General features: G+C 37.5%; 1 protein-coding gene across 1 annotated transcript; it reads right to left on the bottom strand.

Moving 5' to 3' along the window:
- Positions 1 to 6549: 6549 nt before the first annotated feature.
- Positions 6550 to 16312, bottom strand: spag8 (sperm associated antigen 8). The gene is made up of 6 exons (XM_084746211.1): positions 16127 to 16312; positions 14497 to 14656; positions 14190 to 14235; positions 11082 to 11196; positions 8390 to 8452; positions 6550 to 6966 (listed from the first exon to the last, which is right to left on the bottom strand). Exons 1-6 carry the CDS (start codon positions 16193 to 16195, stop codon positions 6859 to 6861), a joined length of 561 nt encoding a protein of 186 aa, XP_084602337.1. The 5' UTR covers positions 16196 to 16312; the 3' UTR covers positions 6550 to 6858.
- Positions 16313 to 22282: the final 5970 nt, after the last annotated feature.

Below are 22282 nucleotides of genomic sequence, written 5' to 3'. Positions count from 1 at the left end.
TGGACCAGGCTGTTTTTATGCTTGTGTTGTTAGTTATTGATGTTTACTTCCATAATGGGTGTTACATGAGAAAGGCACAAACAAGCCCTAATCAATCTGTTCTTTATGCACTAAAGGGATAGTTCAGATTATTTGAAATGAGGTTGTATGAGGTACTTATCTATAGTCAGTGTATTACCTACAGTAGATGGTTGTTGACACACCCCTAGGTTGAAGAGGCAGCAGGAGTACTGGTGTAGGAAGCTATGCAATGTACTGCTGTGGACAGGGCCAGCAGCAAAACAGTTCAGTCTCCTAAAAAACATCAGTTTAAGTGTGTTATATTTATCGTATTTTCACTGCTTTACCTTGTTGTCAGACAGACTTTTCCAACTAAACACCACTGTTAAGCCAAATATTACTCTCTCCAAACCAACCAGATTGCACTCGCAAAATCAGCAATTTTACCTCACAGAACAGGGGAGTTGCTGGGACACCAGTGCCTCGACTGGTTCGTGTGTTTGTGTCATTGTGTGACTTCAGCGTTTTAGAAGGTTATTTTGGATTAACCAAAGTCACACAATAATACAAACTGATCAAGGCACAGTAGACCAGCAGCTACTGTGTTCTACAAGGTAATATTTCTGATTTTGCATTTTGCTATGTTACTTAGCTTCCTACCCCGGTACCCCTGCTGCTTCTCCAAACATCTACTGTAGATAAGTACCTCATAAAACCCCACTTCAAAAGAATTTCAAACTATCCCTTTGACTTTAAATTCGTCTTCATGCCGTACATGTGACCTCTCTGAATATATCTGGGCCATGTCCTCCCTACAATTCTCACCCAAATGTTTTCATTCGAGTTTAACCCAGAAAGAATTTATAAATTACCCTGTGCCGTGCCCCCGAAATATTGGATGTCCCGCTAGAATTGCACATTTAAAAAGGCAGGAGGTGCTCGCAGAGCTAATGCACAAGAGTAGCAGCCAGTTCAGCAGAGGGTCAGCCTACCTGGTGTAACCTTTTGGGAACGTTTGCTGAAATTAAGCTGCCCTTTCAACATGTTATTTTCTATTTTTATCTTCTATTAAATATCAGCTCTGCGCTTTTCCTTCCGCAAGTCATGACAATTAGTTCAGGTTTATCCGACCTGTATTAGCCTTGTCGCTTTACATTTCACGATACTGCCAGCACTATAATATGATTATTGTTTAAAACATAGCAAGTGTGCCACAGAGAAACAGAGCATTAAGCATCTGGAGCCTAATTAACTGCCAGCAGTTGTGGACAGATAAGGGAAGGAGTGGAGAGAAGCTGGCAGCAGCAGGCAGCTGTGTGTTTGTTGTAGTGACGTCACCGCTCATTAGATGCTCATTATCAGTTGTGGAACGGGTGCATGGGCACCGTGTTGGTGTGTGTGTGTGTGTGTGTATTTGTGTGTTTCATCTCTGCAGGAGACCATCTTCCCCTCCTGCACGGCTGTAATTACCTCCCACTTTCTTGCAGTGACACACCGCCGGCGCCTGTTAGAGCCACGGCGAGCGGAGTGAAGGTCTCTGCTGAACCCCGCGCTGACCCGCTAACTCTTCTCAACTGACCAGGCTGCCTGTCATCTTGTCATATGTTATTTTCTGCCTTTTCACACAGCCGAGACCTTGAAGTACAAAGCCTCCGAGCGCACTGCAGAGAAAATGTCTGCATAACTGAAATAATTCTCAAAATCACTTTAAATTACTAGAATATTTTAAATTGTTGGGTGATTTCATGTCTCATGAGCCAGTGCTAACATGCTAATAGGTAACAAACATTAATAATTCCAAGTAAACACTGATTTGGTGATTTGGTGAACATGGTGAGTGAGAACTGGATGAATTGTTTTTGAGTATTTTGGGCACTTTAATTAAATAACAGTAATAGGAGGGTTGCAGTGATATAGTCTGCTGGAATCACAGTATATGGTGACATCAAAATTTCTTATCTACGGTATTAAATTCTACCCTATTGTAAAAAACATACTTTTACTGTTATTGTAACTGACAATAATATATAATATAACAGTATAATACTTTATACCATGATGCCCTGAAACCACAATATTTTCTGAGATGGTTATTTTATTGTGAAAATCTCATATCCCTGCAAACCTAGGCTGGACACTAATTGTGGACGTTCCTATTATATGACATGGTCAGCAGATCACTAGGCCACCAGGTTACATGTGTGTCTTTTTGTATATACTGTTATTGATTTATTCATTGCTGTATTTTTTGTGTTCATCTGTGTTCTGTGTGACTACAGTCTTTAACTCACTTGACTCCACTTTATACAACATTTGTTGCACTTCAAGAGCTGCATTTCAATGTGTATTTAATACTAAGACTCAGACTGTGTTTCACAATTACATTCAAGCATCCATTTTCTAAAAGATAAAGCCCTGGCAAAACCCAGAAGGTCACTTACTGTTCTTCTTCGGTATTTCCACAATTCTTAAAGCCTCTAACAAAGACTTTAACAACTACTTCACAAAAGAAAAAAAATAGTTTGCTAAGTGGCAACTCACCAGTAGTGAAATGTTTCCTGGGTCTGTACCACACAAGAGAAGTATAAAGGCGTATTAGAACCTTTGTAGGTATAAAAAAATAAAAAATAAAGAGCGAAGTGAGGGAGGTAATATTCAGAGAAAGAACTCATACATTCTAAGATTAAATCTGTAAATTTACAAGAACAAAAAAATATTCTGAGATTATAAAGTTGTAAATTTGCATGAACAATGCAGATTTTTTGGGGATTTAAGTCAAATTTACAAGACAAAAAACCCAAAAAGTATTCTCAAAATTTATGAGTTTTTATCCTGTAATTCTTTCTTAAAAAATATGACCCCCCTCACCTGGCGCCAACCCACAATGGCCCTCAGACACAGTCATATTTTCTCGTGTTGCACAAACTTGGCTCTTCTTTCACTAAATGTTGTGTACTATGGGTCCATTGTGTCTGAAAATATAAAATAATGAACAGTCACATTAATGTAGACAAATAGAATGAATAATATCACCATTTTCATTTGATGTACACATAGAGCAAGGGCTTATAGTATGAGGATCAGAGTATTTATTTTACAAAGAAGCAGATGCTGACTGGAAATGTAATGGTAATATATATGAGGCACAGACTGAGACTAGGCAGGACCTGCCTTTGAGATATAGACACTTCAATGCTGTCAAAAAAACAAAAAAAACAAAAAAAACAGTTTTAAGTCTAAAACATATCTTTTGACCTGTGAGTCAGCGCTCACTGGATTATCCGAGGGTTCATATCAGGAATCTTAACCTCATCTATACAGTGTGACATAGCTCCCCTCAACATCTTGTTTTAGGGCTGAATTTTCCCCCCGAAAGACCAAAATGATACACAGACCTAAAAAAAAAAAAAAAAACAGTCACAACACACAGAGTCACAACTGAAGTTAGACAAAATGAAATTTGCTGTGTCGCATTTCATTTGAGAACAAATCTGCTCCAAGGCCTTGTGTTTCAGAGACAAATTGGTTTCCCTGCATTATCCCATGAGATAATGAAATGTTTGGAGAGAAAAGCTGCATAAATATACGCTAAAATTACTTGTCGCCATAGCTACCGCCTACTAATCCCTGCTGAAAGCTCAGAAAGGCTCAGCAGCATCTTGAATTGTCCTCTGATTGACAGAACACATATGTGCATCTGTAGCATGCATGCAACATGTGATTCCAAACTATGTATTGTGTTTCGCATCTGCATGTGACAAGCCTGTGAGCGAACGTCTTTGTAAAGGTGCAGGAGAAGTCTCCGAGCTATTTTCTGAGCCCTGATAGGATTTCTTGTTATTTTCTTCAAGGACAATGGCAAGATATTTACCCGGTGTAGGAGGAAAATGTGGCTTTTTGTTCCTCTGCACCACTCGATAGCAATAATTAGAGGTTTCAAAAGGCAACAGAGAAATGATAGAAAAAGATGAATGAAGCCTGTAAACAAACTGAGCTGGCTGGCCAGACAGCGCGAGGAAACAGAAAGTGTTTCATTTGCTCTTACTTTGAAAGAAAAAAAATGGATTGTGTCACATGAGGAGGGTTACACCCAGGACAACCTTCTGTAAATCCAAGTTTGTGTCAAAAGTCCTTCACAAATTCTCAGTAACCACTAGCTTGTTTCAAACTAGAAGTTCACTAAATCAGGCTGCACTATAAAAGGAAAGATCTGTACTATATTTACTGTAATAATTCATAAAAATAACCACAATGTGTAATTAGAAATAAAGGAAACATGCTGTAGCTGCTGTGTCCCCCTTTAAAGGTTCCATTCAGGACCAGAACACCTGCTTTATATGTCTGTTTTCAAATTTATGTTGAATTTTTGCCAAATTATGAGTGTCTGTTTATGATTTGTAAGATATCATTAATAATCTTGAAGAGGCCACAAATGTTTATAAATGCTAAATTGAGCAGAATGGGGTTTGGCAGACAGTGAGACAGAAAGTCACTTCTAAAGCCAGAAAAGAGACCAGTTCAGACCAGTTCAATTACATTATGCTTGAAGGTAATTAAGGAGCATTTTTGCCCATTGATGCAAAAAATAAACTGCATACACTAGCTTTAAATCTTACAGAATTTCATAACTTGTAAAGACCACAATGATGTGAAAATCAGTCGCAAGGAAACTTCTGTTGCACTGGCCACCTTCACCATCCTCAGCCTCATCCTCATGTGCTAAATTTCTAACTCTGGTTGATGTAAAAGGTCCAGTGGTCATGTATATATGTTAAAGGTGGATTAGTCCTCTGAGAAAAATTTATATTCCTAAGAGCCCCACCAAGCACAACAGTCTTTTCTACCAATACTGACTGTATAATCACTCACTATAAATGGTTGATTCCTTGACACATGCGTCTGACTGAACTGTGGCTATGTGTAAATTAGTTGCAAACGTCTTTAGCCAACCACAAAACAATCACAATTACGGTATATTAATAACAATGTTAAAGATGAACTGTTTCAATCTTAGCTCCCAAGCCTTTGTAAAGCTAGCTTGCTTTTAGACCTTAAGTAGTTTAGACTTAATGGGGAAATTCTAAATTACTTAACAGATCTTATTGTCATTACATGATGCAATTTTATATTCAAGTAGTATTTTGGCTTCCAGTGATTATGGAAAACAAGATAACTGTGAGAAAAAAAAGATTATCTTCACCCCCTCTTCTTTACAGTAGTCAGCTCTGGCCCCTTCCTAAAAGCCTAAACTCACTCTCAGCCAGACTGTGGCATGTTTAGTTTAGCTCACAGTGGTCAAGTGAGCTGTCAAGTGCAAAAAACACTCAAGCCAGCTGCCACTTCAGTTTTGAGGTGCATCTATCTGTGCTGATGTGGTACTGGTGCAGAACGAGAGAGTCGCATTTCAGCAATCCTTTCTCATATTTTATATACCAAATAAAAACAGCATTATAATACACAACATAAATAAGTAATTTTATTTAGCATAAATATTATTATATTATTATCATACTGTATGTTATTATTCTTATTATTTTATAAGAAATGTATTATACATATATATTTAAAGTTAAAGGAAATCCACTGTCAATAAATGCATGATATTTCCAAAGTCAAGAGTTAATTGTTAAATAATTCTGATCTCAGTATTGACCAAAATAATTGTGATTTTCATTTTTGCCATGATTGAGCATCCCTGTATTCTAGGTGAAATTGTTATATGTAATAACATTACTTTTTTTTTTTTAGGTTACCATTGCTGTCACTCATCATAGTTTGACAGGCAACACTGTAACTGTAACTCCCATTAAAACCATTATTCAAACAGCATGTCCATCTGTATGTCAAATATGTCCTCCATATTCTCTCTTCCACTCATTCCAGTCATGTAATCTGTTTTTGTAGCACGCTAGTTTCATCAGATGGTTCAGTCAGCTGCACAACAATTGGAAGTTTGTATGTGTAAATATGTAGTACCAAGTAAAGACCTACTTTGTGTGTTGCAACCTGTTTTAATCTGGTGATGCAGAAATCTCCATTTGGCACACATTTCTAGCTAAATTGCATCTGAGCTTAGGAACAGCTGGTGCAACCAGCCACAGATGTCGATACACTAACAGTGACAATAAAAACTACATTTCTAATTAGGCTCCATGCTAATAAATCCCACTTCTGCCACTCAACTTCTTGAAAGCATTTACAAGTGGTTATAATGTTACTCTTAAATGTGTATTTGCTGGAAATGATGTGGTTAATATTTGCAGTTTGACTCAACAAACAAAGGACACATGACACACAGAAATCTAAACTCAGAGGAAGTCAGAGGAAGACCAAAAGAGGAGCAAGGTTAAAAAGAATGAGGGGCAATGCAGCGACATTTCTTCATTCCTTTACTCACTGTTTACTGGTTGCAGTCCACACTGTGTCACCGTTAATGCTTTTGGTCAGTACCAACCAGAGTTACACACAGTACTGACAGATACAGTAAATAATTATTTTTAGGAAGCCAAACACGGGGGCAAATGTTCCCCAGAAAATCCACACAACAGAAACCTGGTAGTGTGTTTTATTAAGCTCAGAAATGGTTTGTTTGACAGGTTTAAAGTCCAAATGTCAGTGTACATCTCTCTGTGTTTTGTCAGCATGACATCAGCTTTAGAAGAAATATCTTCATACACAAACGTAGTGTAGCTATTTAAAGCCTCAATGCTGCCCTGTGCTTGTTCTCAGCTTTGGTAATGACAGCTAATCACCAGAGGGGTCACTGTTGTTGAGAATAACAATAACCATTAAAGTGGATTAGCTCTTTAATATTAACTGGTAATGAAGTGATGTAATGGGATCATCTGACATACTGTCTCAGTTATCAGGTGGGAGATCGATTTCATCTAGCCGCTCACTGATCGGTGTGCTAAACAGGGCCGACTTCCTGAAAGGTGCCTTCAGGGTCTGTACGGTGGTCACACCCTGTGACAGAAAACAAGACAAAAATAATGTTAAACCATCATCAATCAGTTCCTCAATCTTCCTGTACATGTTGTTTGCTTAGGAGACATGAGGACATAATGAAGAAGGACACTTTGTACAGAAGAGAGTGGAAATAAAAAGGAGGAAGAGCTCTGAATGCAGAGTCCTCCTCCTCCTGACCCAGGTGGATATGTGCAGCTCTTAGAGCTGCTGCTGCTGTTGTTGCTGCATTCTCCTCTGACATTATGAGGGGCCATTAGTGGAGTATGTTATTTTTAAAGAAGACACTAAGTACAGACAGACTACAGTTAGAAGTGTACTCTGATAAACCCATGGAGGAGGGGACATTTCCTGCGACCTTGTGTAACGTTCCCTAAAAATTCTCTAAAAGGTGATGAGTTTACAGAACATTTGGGACGTTCTTTTTGGTTATGAAAGTACTGCAGTTCACTATTTGATTTTAGGTGGATGTTCCATTTTCATTATTTTATGGTCACACAGCAAAATTACAAAGAGGACATTTAGGACGCAAACAGAACGTTCCCATATGGTCCCCATATGGTCAGATCTAAATAGGACCAAAAAAGAACATTATAGTTTGGTCCCCTAAACATCCCTGTAATGTCACTAATGGTTCTATAACTAACGTTATGGGAGCACACTGTAGAAACCAAGAGGGAAGGTCCTATAATAAAGGTCTCCTAAATGTTCCTACAATGTCCTCAGTGTTCCCTGAACGACTGCCAATACCATCTCTTTTGAAGACTTCTGCATCACGACTGTCCAGGAATATTCTGGGAATGTTACAAGCTGACATACTTTACACCATCAGGGATATTCTTGGAACGTTCTGGGGATGTACAATTCCTAGTTGGGTAGATCACATATTCCTTTCAGCCCATGAATAAATCACTTAACGCTATAATATAGTATAAAGTATAAAGTAAGTAAGTATAAAAATGCTATGTCATATATTTTGCTGAGTTGTGTACTTACATCATCCAAAAAAATGGCACATTTCCTACTAGTTTCCAGAAAAACACTGGATACACCAGAGTGAGGAAGGAAGTCTATAAATGTGACAAAACCTAACTTGAATTAAACTTAAACTTAAATACACTTAATATTACCTCGTCCATGAACATGATTCTTGCCTGAGTCAGGTCAGACAGATTCTCATCTGCTATAATTATTATTTGACAATGAAGGCAACAACTCCCATGATCCCATGCTACGTCATGATGTCATGAAACCACATCATTTGTTATTGTTTTTATTAGAGAGATCCCTAGCGGCAGAATTTATATATTTTGTGTTTAAAAGGAACTGAAAATATTTAAACACATATTTTTATGTTTTTAGTATTGTAGTCAAACAAACGACAAAACATTACATCATATGTCCAAAAACTTATCTGACATACCTGTATCCTCTGGCAATTTTCACTCCAAAATGTGATCGCCTGGTCAGTTTTATAATCATGAACCTGGAAGTGACACAACAAGAGCAGGGAGTCAAGTAAATGGGATGATGGGTTTCATCTTTTTTCTGCTAAAAGCATTCAATTAACATAAAATTATTTTTTTTTTTTACTGATTAGCTGTTTGTGCATAGATTGAAGAACATTTTTCCCAGATCTCAAAGTGTGGTCTTCAAAGGGCTTTTAGTTCAGTAAACAAGACCAAAATTACTTCATTTACACAAAGAAAAAAAGATTCATTTCAAATTTCAGAAGCTGCAACCAGGGATGTTTGATATTTTTACTTGATAAATGACTTTAAAGTATTTATGGATTACCAAAATTGTCATTGATTAGATTTCTATGAACCAGCTACATTTGTCCTTGTAACTCTTTGTCTCCTTAAATGGGTGCAAGCTCAGGCTGAGCACTTAATCAAAATTTTATGAAAATTGCAATATGGCTTTCTGCAATTATTAAATCACAGGTGGTGCATTGTTTGTTTATTAAGGTAAAATATGTGTCGTGCTGCAGATGTGTCCTGGACTACACATGTTGTACAGATTTAAGAAAAAATCTTTGTTTGGTACAGATCCCCACAAAAGTCACACCATAATTCTTTTAATGTTTCTCAATGGAAATGAAAATAACGAGATCAATAAAAATGATAATTCCCTCCAGTATCACAGATCATTTGCAACTGCAATATCAGGCAAAAAGATCACAATTAGATTCTTTTTTTTCCAAAATTGTTCAGCTCTAGTGTAAGCTGATCTTTTGAAAATGGTCCAGAATCATAATTCTTATCTGTGTCTCATCTAAAGTTGATACAACAGAAAATGAGAAACTGTTATTTTATGTGTGGCATTCCTTCTTCAAGGACATACTGTGTGTTTCATATCTCAGAGGAACTGAGACACATAGACTCTAATAATAGGAATAATGTACTTGTGATCTGCATTGTTTGCCTTTTTACTGTAGTCCTCCCAGAGGCTTCTTTGTGTTTGTTTGTATTGTCTGTTGGCCTTCTGTTTGTTTATGTTTGAGGAAGAAATAAGAGTAAAAATACCAGAGGAGATGGAGGAAAATCACTGAAGAAACTGTAGGTTTTGAAACCAGTCAGAGGCTGAGCTGCCACACAGGCACACAAACAAATAACTACAGTTACATATGACAAAATACAGCTTTATTTGTAATTGGTACATTGGCTGTTTGGGATGAAAATATATATGAATTGCAAAAACAGAAACATTGAAATTTATGCAAATAAGACAAGGCAGAAAACTGCTTTGCCATTGGTGTAACACATCTTCCCTATCACATAACTGGGTCAACTAGCAAACTTTGTTTTTTTTTTTTTTTCATTCATTTCAACAGGATCTTGATCAAGTGTCCACTCTGGGTACAAAACAGGATTTCTAACAATCAGACAAGTTGTAGTTTATACTAACAGACTAATCTTGATTAGTTTGCCACACAAACTGATGCTGACAGCATCACATGCTGACAGCTGCTGATTAAAGGCACAGTAAGAGATTATGGAGAAAGATAGTCGATTGTTGAGCCTCAGCCCCAGATCATCAAATTACCAACACCTGATTGGTGATGATTGGTGACTCAAAGATGGTTGATTGTTGAGTGTCAAATACTACGTTGTCAAATACTTACTTTGTGGGATTGAGACTCAACAATCACCTGTCTTAATGGCCTGTGATTGACCAAAGTCTCCAGTCATTTTCTAAAGCCTGAAAACAGAGGTAAGAGTAGGGGCAGAAGTCTAATTTTATTATGTTTAAAGGTTATTATGGGACTTGTGCACAATGATGCCAAAAATAAACTGTCTACGCCAGCTTTAATTGTGCTCAGTTTCTTTCTTTGAGTTTCTAACAGGATCCTGACAGCAAGGACAGCTTTTCTCTTATTCTGTCTCTGCAGCAGCTCAGGATAACATTGGTTTTATCAGCTGCACAGAGAAAACCCAGAGTTAACTAAGCCAGATGATAACCAGTGTTAAACTTAGTGAAACCAGATAACTCATAAAGACCCAGACTATGTTGAACCTGCTTGGTGATGCTGGTATTGTTCATGTCACACCTAAATGTAATGCTGCCATTGTTAATGGTATTACTTCCTCATGTGCTTTTCCCACTGTTCAAGTCAAAATGTCTGCCATCAGAATTATCTTTGCATTAATTAACTAATCATTTCAGCAGTTTATCCTACAACTGAGTCTGTAATCTAATGGCAATATTATAATATGCATTCAATAAGCACTTACTCTCAGTGGCTAATGGTGTTTATTTACAATTATGGTGAATGGCAGGAAGGAGGAAAATGCCTGTTCACACTATGGTGGGTGTCTACTTTCATTTAAATTGGCCAGTAATATGAAACAGACAAAAGACAATTATATGTAAAATAGATGAAAACACATGCCTATGCAAATATACAAACAAATGAATCACCCAAAAATCTAAGTGATGCAACATATTGGGCATAATGTTAATATCAATCTCAATATTGATGTGACGTTATGTTTATGGCACTTATCACAATAAATTGTTTTAGACTCAAGGAGGATATCTGATCTCACCACTGTTAATGTACTTGCATACAAATATGAAGTGGATATCACACTACATACATATATACTTACTTGTGTTGTCTCAGGCGTTAGAGGCACAAATCCCTCGACACAGAAATCCTTCTGAGTTGTGGAGCAGAAGTCAGTTTTGAGAGTTGGTGGTTTGCGTTCAGCTTTAACTGTCTCGCTGTGAAAACAAGAAGATATCAGCCTCAGTATTCGACAGCGTTGGAAGAAGATTTGCATCTTTTACTTAAGTCAAAGAAGCAAAACCACAGTGAAGGAACACGTTCTTACAAGAAAAAGTCAAGCATTCAAAATTGAACTGACCTTTGACTTAAAGCTACTACAAGGAGTTTTTAAATGGTTATGAGTTAGTTACTTTTATTTTTTCTTGGGTACTTGGGCACCAAGCAGCCGCACTGATCTGGCTTCCTCTTTGTGGTCAAGCATATTTAAGTTTGTCTTAGATAAATGTTTAATTACTACACGATCTCCTCAGAGGTCCTGAACACCCACACAGGTGTTTTCACCTTTTTTGGATGAGTAGACTTGCATGAAGTCACCATAGTTTATGTACTAATAGGTTACATGCTAATTCACTTATTTGATCATTCCTCGCTCCCGGCGTGATCTGGAAATCATCCACCATCATTAAAGATGTTCCACTGCTCTTATTTCTGCTTTGAGGATTGATGAGCGAGGAGGGCTGAGGCTTTAGCAAAGACACACCAAACCATCCCACAGAAAGTCTTTTATCTGTCTGTCACTGCCCTTTATTGGAAATGTGCTGCGGCTAATCACGCTGCTTTGAAGCCACATCACCACAACACTGCATTTTAAACCAGCATGTGCAGACAAATGACAGAACCAAATCAGGTGTATTATTTCTCTCAATATTGCTTTTTCATATTGTCTGCCTCACCATCTGGTTACAAGAAGTAGATCTGTGGATGCAATATTCACTTTAATTTAGCTGCACTTGTCATTCTCAATGGCTGGTTGTGTTTATTTACAATTATGGAAAATGGTAGGAGGGAAGACAATGCCCGTTCACACTACAGCGGATGTCTGCTTTCATTTAAATTGGCTAGTCATCTGAAAAAGACATCAGTAATTATATGTAAAATAGATGAAAACACACACTTGTATTTGCCTCTGAATAGTAAATGGAAATACTCAAATTAAGTACAAGTACCTCAAAACTGAGCTTAAGTACAGTCAGAATCCTCATCTAGTCACAATAAGTGGATCCAGTATTAAGATTCATTTATTCAATCAGCTGAATGAAAAGGAGAAAACGTTTATTTGTGTCTCATTTCACTTGCAATAAAAACTATACACTATATGGTATGACTATACAACTACTACTGTGTGTAACCATCTTGGAAAACTCCCAAGTCAGAATCAAGGGAGGTTTTCCAGTTCTCATTCTTCCAACATTGTCTAAATGCAGCCCATATGGAAAATAAACAGAAAAAAACGTGACCATTGTCTCCAATGGTAAATGTTTAGTTGTACTGTATGTCTTACAAGACATATGTCTCATGGTGTGATTTCCACATGAAAGTTGCCACTTTAGCATTTTTTGCATACAACATAATTATAAGAATGACATACATATCAACCAAACTGGTTGAACTACATAGTTGTAGTTTTTAATTGAGCTAATAATAAAACATGTCTCAGTTATAAAGACCTATGCTTTTTATACATATAAATATATATCATTATACATATGTTTCATGTTTTTTATGTGTTTGTCTCATCATACATATGTCTTGTAAGGTGTTTATACAATACTTGCAAGGTTGTGGTTTCACTAGTGGTTGCCAAATTCATTTAAGTTTGATAGTGCACATATCCACTAAGGATATTGTATATTACTGTCATATATAGGACTTACAAGTTCCCAAATTATGTTTCATATGACACAAATATGCTAAGGATCTTGTATATGGTTTGACTGTCATATATACTACCAGCAAGTTTCAGGAAAAAGATATTAACATTTAGTAAAATGTATCTGCAGACTATCTTTTCCATATGGGACAATAAGACACAAGTGATGACAACAAGGATGCAGTTATCAGGCATGTATCCACAGAAATGTTGTAAGGTTAAAGTTGTCTGACACTAACAGGTGTAAGAAGAGCACCACAGCAGTGAGGAAGACACCAGTCAAGCACAGTCTGTTCATGCCCACACAGTCCTGAGAAGAGGTCTAATCAGAGCAAACAACTGTGTGGGTGAAACAACAGTATGAAGGGCCTTTAAGAGTGATGATGTAAGACATTCATTATGCCTGCACATATCATTTAATGTCACTCAGTGGCTCAGTGGTCATAATATACGCTGTTAATTTTCCAAATTGAGTAAATAGAGAGTGATGTAATACTTAAGGGACAGTTCAACCCAAAAATCAAGAATACGTATTTTTTTCTCTTACTCAAGGTAACCCACAGACCTCCACAGTCTCAAATCTATCTACAACTGTAGATGGATAAATGGCACTACAGGTAAGAGGAAAATATGTATTTTTGATTTTAGGGTGAACTGTCCCTTTAAGCCATAAAAAAAGAGGACACTTCCATTCTTCAAACCTCTTATCTGGCTAACTCTGTTAATTCATTCATTCAAAATTGTATTGTGTGAAACATTACAACTGATCAGCCATCAGAAAATTCTTGAACCGTCATCAGAAAAGCGCTCTGTGCTCTTTGCTGGACTGGAACCTGGTATGAATCAAGCAGCGTTGGAGTGTTCTTATAAAGTCCAGGAAATTTAGCGTATGGCTCAGGACTGAGTGATGAGACACTGTCTACTGTTGGACACGCCATTTTCATCGAAGACATGAAGCTTTGTATTCTTTATGAGCAGTTAACTCGTGCGGGATGTTAATAACCACATCTGTGGGGATAGACTCTATAAAGCCCATTAGGATGACTGGCCTGCATGTAAAATAACATCATAAAATCTGATTTAAAGGGTATTACAGCTGCCATTGAACAGTAAAACAAACCCAGACGTGTAAATATTACATCACTTTCACCCCGACGTGTTTCTTTTCTGTTTTCTTTCCTCGAGACACAGTCAGGCAGCGTTCTCCGTTTCCATAAACAAACCACTTCCAGCAATATTTTATTTAACATCAGAAGACTTGTTTCATAGTTGAGTTACCTTATCATCTGGGTGATATGTTTTTCCAAAAGCTCGCCTCTGATGCCTGGACCATGGAAATATAAAAGAAGAGATGAACTGAGCATGCATAGCAAATCATCTGAAAAGTATTTATTGAACAGTAAAATATAAAACAGAAATGAAATGAAAAAGAAAAGGTCAAAGTAGCCTTTAGTGTCTATATGACACTCCTATCTGAATAAAATCTTTTCAACTCTTTTGAAATACATGTCTAGTTTTTACATGGATTATAATGGCATGAGACAAAATAGTTTCTTTCTGTGGCCTCAGTAAAATAAAGACATACCTTGTATCCTCACCCCTGGACCCTTTGGAGGGACGTAAGCTGCTTTAAATGTGGTGACAGTCTCCATTTTAGACTGCTCATCCAGTGTCAGAATCCCTCTGTGTCCATGTCTCTGGATTTGTGTCCTTGTCTCCTCTGTGTCAATAGCTGCAACAGCCCTCTGTGTAAATGTACATACAGGGCTTAGATGAAAAAAGCAAACACATTACAATGTAAAGCAAAGCAATAAATGCTACCCTTCTAAAGCCCACAATGTTTGACTGTCAGCTTCAATTAAAGATAAAGATAAACAACTCCGTAGCACCAATTTTGATGAAGAAAAATAACCATTAGCTGGTTATAACTGTTTTACAACAGATTTTCTGTTTTTCTTTGTCTTAAATGCTTGCAAACTTTTGAAGAGGACACCATGGGCTTTGGGAACCTGTGATGGACTCTTTAAGCCCTATTCAGAATATCTGTGGTCTTGGTATTGTGTGTATTAGCACCTACTGAGGCATAAGGTTGAATACCTTTTATAAGCTTTAATAGTGTGACAGACAGTATTCTTATAATTAAGTTTTTAAAAGGATAGTTCACCTAAAAATGAAAATTCAGTCATTATCTACTCATCCTTATGCCAATTGATTGTCAGGTTTAGTTTTTTAGGGTTAAAAAACAACTGTCCCCCAAGAAAGACACAAAATGCTTCCATGATACTCATCTGGCATAATCCAAGTCTCCTGAAGCCCCAACTTCAATGGTTTGGGAGATTCTGTATCACTTTTTTTCCCGTGAAACGTCAGTGTTTTGTGAACTAAAGAACTAAACCCGACTTTCAGTTGGCATGAGGGTGAGTAGATAATGACTGAATTTTCATTTTTGGGTGAACTTTGTGCTTGTAATGTAGCAAGCCCAAAGAGCTCAGCTATTATGACAAACAAATTGGCAAAAAATGAATTAAAGTGGGCCCACAATCACTGTATGAAAGATTGTGAGGACACACACACACACACACACACACACACACACACACACACACACACACACACACACACAGGTTATGGTATGAGAAGTATGTGATCCTACTACCAGTACTAAAAAGTACTGGGTCACTATTTTTGGTAACAGCCACAGAAATACATCTGACTAGTTAAGGTTGGCTGTGGCAACAGACATCTTTTCATAACAGCCATATTAATATGAAACAGCAGGGTAGACACAAGTGTTACCAATGATACTAATTCAGGTCTCCTTCCATTCAGTGTAGCAGAGCCTTTCCAGTAAGCCAACATGCACAATAGCATCATGACGTGACTGGAACAAAACTTAACTTAGTATCATTGGTACCCCTGTGTTTACCCTGCTATTTCATACCAGAATGACTGCAGTGAAAAACACCTTCCACAGAGCAGTTTGACGTGTCTAACACAGGTGTAACTAATGAGATTAATTAGCAACACTGTTCTAATTTCTGCTATAAAAAATAATTCATTTGGCTATTGGGTCGTTTGCTCCAAACTTCAAAGTTATACATTCATGTCACGTTTTTATTGTTTGCAGTTTGACAGGTAGTCTGGAGTTAACCTAACTACGTTGTGCTGTTAGCTAACATTAGCGAGGCTAACTAGTTCACACTCATTTCACTCACCTCTTCTGCCCAGTTGTGTAACACACACTTTCCAACTTTATTCTCAACAGTGGCGGGTTGTTCGGTCATTGTAGCATTAGTACAACTGCTGAACCTTTCTAAAATGGGCCAAGTTGGAGACACATAAGTTACTGAAAAGTCTGTGTGAACCCTGTCCTCTGAATGAACGAATACCTCCTAGCAACGGGACTCAGTTGACGGAAGTGTCGCCATGGCAACAGCAATACTTTTTCCGGACAAATTTAAAGCAAGTACTTGCAGTATAAATGATAGTTAAAGTAATGTAAGATATTGTAAAAAGAAAGAAAGAAAGAAAAATCCCGTCCAATTTGTAAATTCATATTTAAACATGAAACCAAACCAAAACAACTAAAGTTAAGAAAGAAAGCATTTTTATCCCCTGAGTTGTTGTTATTGACGTTTGCAACAGTTTCTTAAGGTGCAGATTCAAGGTATTTTATATCCTCTCCAACGCCAATATCCTGACAATACAGATATTGCTGCAAAACCCAAAAGTATTCTTTTGCACTTGCCTGATTTTATGCATATTTTAAATTTTAGTATAAAACATAACTTCATTTTATTTTTTAGGTCTAGATGAAAAAACAATGGTGAGCTTGTGATAGTGCAATGGAAAAAAACCTAAGCAATAAATAAATAAATGATGTGCATGAAATGTGACTAAAAAGAGACTGAAAGCAGGGGGTCAAGGGCCCCCCTTTCTGATTAAAATTATGAATGCTTCATCATGCAAGTCTATGATTCTATTAGATATTTTACATTAAATAGTAGCCATTTAAATGAGTAATGTATAATAGTTCATGACAGAATGTAAAATTTCTGGTGGGGCCACTGACTTAAAGTAGAGGCAAACAAAACAAGATCTGTGTGCGATGAGAAGAGACTGTGTTCCTCAGATAATCACAAGACACAAACAGAAATGTCATATTTACATCATGTTTTCCTCATTATTTTCCACCATTGACAGACCTACCTGCACTGTTTTAGTTCTAACTGATACTGACTGTTAATTGTTGTCCCCTCTTCTTCTGCAATGGTTGAATGGCATCAACAGACAACAACTAATTATTTTGATGCTCTCAGCTTCTAAGCTCTTGCCCCTTTTCTGTATATTGTGTTAAAAATTGTATTACATTTTGGATGCAAACTTGGTCTTTTTCTCCTTTGTTTTGTTGCTTGTGCACTTTCCTGTATGTTATGGTTTGTTAATTCTGTGCATGCTACCTGTTGCTCTGCATTTAATGTAATGCACATTGACTTTACCTGTATTGACGTGCACATGATAAAGAAAATTGCCTTGTCTTAACTTTTGAAACATCTAAAAGTGATATGTACTGTAACACAGTAGCACCTTATTGTTTCTCTTAATTATTCTAAATGGATACAAGGTACATCTATTAGGTCTTCTGGCTTTTCATCAGTATTATTCTGTCCAATTAAAAAAATCTCTTTTGTGAATTTGTAAAAGTAACTGGCCATATGTTGAATACCAGCCGCAATTATAAAAGAGATAAAAAGGTTTTTTCTGATATGAAGGTGAGGAGATGAATAATCTCCCTCACATTCTTTCAGGTGATCACAGAAGCACATCCTCTTGTCTCCAGGAGACAGCTGTGGGTGAAGGCATCGTCCCCTGAGGTGCAATTAAAGTGAGCATAGATGACAGTCCTTTCGTTTGATCACCTGGCAAAATGTCTTTACAATACGTCCACTGATTGATCCATCTAATCGTCACCCATTGTTACAGCCGTCCTAGTGAGTCGGGGTTGTGGTGGCAACTGGAGGAACATCACAAGTCAGATATTTTTCCCTTCCCATGTTCCTCCATTACATAAAGCACAGCTTCCTTGCCATTTATAGATGGTGCAGGTCCTCTTCCATGGAGTCCAGAACCGCCGTGTTTCTGCAGTATCCCAGAACAGACAAACCAAACACTGGCTCTGTCAGTAGTTCTCAAACTGTGGGGCTTGACCAACTGACGGAGCATAGAGCCAGTGCAGGTGGGGGTGGATGACCAGGGGAAAAATATGAGCAAAACTAAGCTGAACGAATGTGATATGTAGGGGAAATAAACAATCAAGAGTTTGCTGATGCTACTGTGCTGAACTTAATTTGACAAAAATTCAACTTGAATCCCTTTTGCTTGTCCTATCATTGTTAATGACTGACTTAAAAAAAAAATTGTGCGTGTGAAGCGTAACCCTTTTTTTGGCTTCTAAAGTGGGGTGTGACAGAAAAGGCTTGAGAACTACTTCTCTAGATCAAGGTTCATTCATTCATTCATTCATTTTGTGTAACCGCTTATTCCATAAGGGTCGCAGGCTGCTGGAGCCTATCCCAGCTGACATTGGGCGAGAGGCGGGGTTCACCCTGGACAAGTCGCCAGTTCATCGCAGGGCTGACACATAGACAGACAACCACTCACATTCACACCTCCGGGCAATTTACAGTCACCAGTTAACCTAGCATGCATGTCTTTGGACTGTGGGAGGAAGCCAGAGAACCCGGAGAGAACCCATGCAGACACAGGGAGAACATGCAAACTCCGCACAGAAAGGCCCTGCCCCAGCAAGCCGGGGGATCAAACTCAGGACCTTCTTGCTGTGTGGTGGCAGTGCTAACCACTGCACCACTGTGCCGCCCTAGATCAAGGTTATTATAATTAAATAAAACTAAGCCAAGGTGCCTAGGTGTAAAAAAAACATTTCAGTTGACTGAAATAAAAATTAAAAACAGACCAAATAAACTAAATAAAATTAACAGAAACAATGTTGTGTACTTTTTTTTGTTTTTCAATACCTGTTCTGAACTTCTTAGATCTTGACAAATACCACCATGTAATAATAAAAAGAAACTAACTCTGAAACTAATAAAAAATAAATCAAAACGGAACATTTCAAACAATAAAAACTTAACTGCGATGAGCAAGCCAACTCTGAAAACTATAAGGAATTAAACTGAATGGGAAAAAAAAGAATAAAAACAAAATAATAAAAATACAAAATTATTCTAGATTTGGCCTTTCATATTTTTCGCATATTTTGGGACCAACGTAGTTTCTTCGACACACTCAGAAGGATCAGTGAGGTGAGTTGGTTGCAATCTGAAATCTCACCACTAGATGCCATTAACTCCTACACACTAATCCTTTAAATGCAAAGTTATGTTAAAATCAATTAATAAAGTCCATATGAAAGTTTAGGAAAGTGCACATTTACACTGAGACAAAAAAGTACTTAGCTTTTGAAATCATGAAAGCAAATTGTGAAGCAGATTTTAACATGTAAATATAATTCAATCTGAAAAAAAGAGATTTTTCTACTATTCTTCTAATCTATTCAGCTGCATTGGATTTTGTTTTTCTCTGTTTTCATTTCACCTACAATCTGCAGTGTCTGTCTACAGCAGAATCTCACTCCACATTTCCAGAGTGTGTGCTGCAGCTCACTTGTTATACCCTGAAGGTGAATGTAATTTGCTGCCCAACCAAAGAACAACATCATCATTTGGGAGAAAAAACTCAATCTGAGGATTCATTTATTTGCTCAGTAACCTTGTTGGATCACTTGTTCATTGAGAAGCGCATAGCATTTATTCATATCGGTGCAAACCCGGCTAAATTTAAACACTCTTGCTTGTTACCGTGGATATGAGACACAGAACAAACCACGGAGTCTGTTGCCGAGAAACGGCAGAGGAGTTTTCACTGTCAGACAGCCAGAGTGTCTGGAACAGTCTACCGCCTCAGCATGAAGCACAGTCAGAAATCTAATTAATGTTTTATGGACGCTAGACTGTCAAACTGTGCCTCGTCATGCCACGCAAACTAATCTGTGTCCACCCATTATTTTACAGTGATGTGTGATTATGTTGGCTGTAAATACCACATGTACTGTAGAGAGTGCTGCAACAAAAGCACAATGTGATGTTGATGTTTCGTCACAGGAGGAATGAGATCATCACAAAGAGTACATACCTTTACAGAAGAATCAAATGTCCAGTGTTTCTTCTTTTCCAGTTCAATATTGATTAAATGAATTGTACACACGGAGACAATAAGCAAAAGAAAAAAGAAAGAACAAAACAGCAAAATGCCAGAAACATACATGAATAAAAAAAGAAGCAAAGTCCCTACAATAGAGCAATATACTGTAGTTCATACTGCTATTCAAGAACTGTGTTTTTATCAACAAGTGTCCACAACCATGCTAGCAGCTCTGTGTCACCTTGGCATGTTGGTGCTTACACCAGACAAGCAGAATGGAGACATTTCATGCTTTTTTTTCTCTGTTGTTTTATTACATGTTAAAACTAGTCACCACTCAATTTAATTGTTTGGGAGAATGTGAACTAAAACGACTAAACCTGACTTTCAATTTGCATGAGGGTGAGGAAATAATGACTGAATTTTCATTTTTGGGTGAACTATCCCTTTTAAGTAATACAGCAAGTGCACACAGAGATCAGCTATTAGGACAAACGAAATATCAAAAAAATGAACAGAAGAGGGCCCACAAACACTGTGTGAAAGACACCATTTAACCAGAACACTCCACAAACTGCAAGGACTATCCAACTCACTGATTTTAGACATGTTAGACTTGTTGTGGTGTTTGTGTGCACAAAGTACCTCAAGTACAAAAAAGGTTTTTCCAACTTGTTGTACTGGAACACAGTTAACTTGGGTGCGATGCCTTTCCCGGCTTTGACTTCTGACCTCTGAGGTATATAGAACGTGCCATAAGGGAGATAAATGCTAATGTCAATATGCTTATATGCTCACAATTACAATGCTAACAGGCTGGTGTTTAGGTTTAATGTTCTCCATTTTTGGCTAATTATCACTATACACAAAGTACAGCTGAGATTGATGGTAATGTCATTAGTTTTGCATTGTGTTCATATTTTTTTTTATAAATCAAAGAGAAACTAACATTTTGACCTGATTAGATGATAAGTCAGAGCATCACCAAAGTGACGGCAATGCATCCTGAGGGGGGCATGAATGTGTGTTCCAAATTTCATGCATTAGTTATTGAAACTTTAATTTAATACCCAAAATGTAAATCCGTGGGTGCTGCTAAGTCAGTCTGGATCAAAGTGGAGCGACTGACTGTCTGACACTTCCATGTAAGATTAATATTTTGGAATTTGACACACTGGCATACCTGGACAGGGATCCAAGTTGACACACTTTTTTTTTTTTTTCCAACATTCCACTTTTGTGGAGGGTAGCTGAGATCAGCAGAAAAGAGACCTAAAATACTAAGATGTCTAGTCTAGGAAACAACTTTTAATTCATTCAATTCAGACATTTCAATCTGTTACATGCAATAAGTACATGGTTTTCAAAATTTCATATGTGAAATCGACAACATCACATGTGATGTCTATTTAACACACTCTAACAATAATTAAACAAAAACATAAAGAACATCTTTAGTGAGAAATGAGTTAACTGACTGTGACTTCAGAAACAGCCTGTTTCTGATTCTCAGGATCAGTGTGCAGGATTTTTTTTTTTAAAAAAAAGAGAAATGAAATGGATGAATGAAATAAACAGTTTGTTCCTCACTTTTGCAGATAGAAATGTGTGCAGCAAGGATTCCATCTCTTAGAATAAGATGCTGATTAAGAAAGTAGGTGTTCAGGCACATGTTGTATCAACAAATACTCTAAGTAAGTTTCTATATTTCTGGTCCAAAAGTATCTTAAGATTTATTCCCAAAGCAGAAGTGCATAAGGAGCTTGTCAAGTAAAGCTAAAGCTCAAACTCCTGAAACGTGGAGCAACATCCCCCCACAGAGCATTAGCACTGTGGCTTATGTGTGGTCACTGAGGCGAGAGAGAGCTGGAGGGATCAGATTCTCCAAATCCCGTCCGTGCACTTCTTCAGTCCATCCTTCCATTGAAAAACACGATGGTGGGAGAACTTCTTCACAGGGTTTTCACTCTCTCCGTCTCCCCCAACCCACACTCAGAGCGCGGATGTTGCTATTTTTGTACGACATCGTGATTACATGTTGACCAACCGTCTCCATGACTACCAGCAGCTCTGCAGATGTATTGATGAGATATGAATGTGTCAGACTGTTTTCTCTCTCTTTCTTCTCAGCTGGAAACCCTGCATTTGTG

Source organism: Lutjanus erythropterus, chromosome 20 (genome assembly GCF_056507025.1).
Source record: "Lutjanus erythropterus isolate fLutEry1 chromosome 20, fLutEry1.hap2, whole genome shotgun sequence".
NCBI classification, from domain to species: Eukaryota; Metazoa; Chordata; class Actinopteri; order Lutjaniformes; family Lutjanidae; genus Lutjanus; species Lutjanus erythropterus.
The sequence above is the reverse complement of the archived record's forward strand: the minus strand, read 5'-3'. Positions and strand labels throughout refer to the sequence as shown.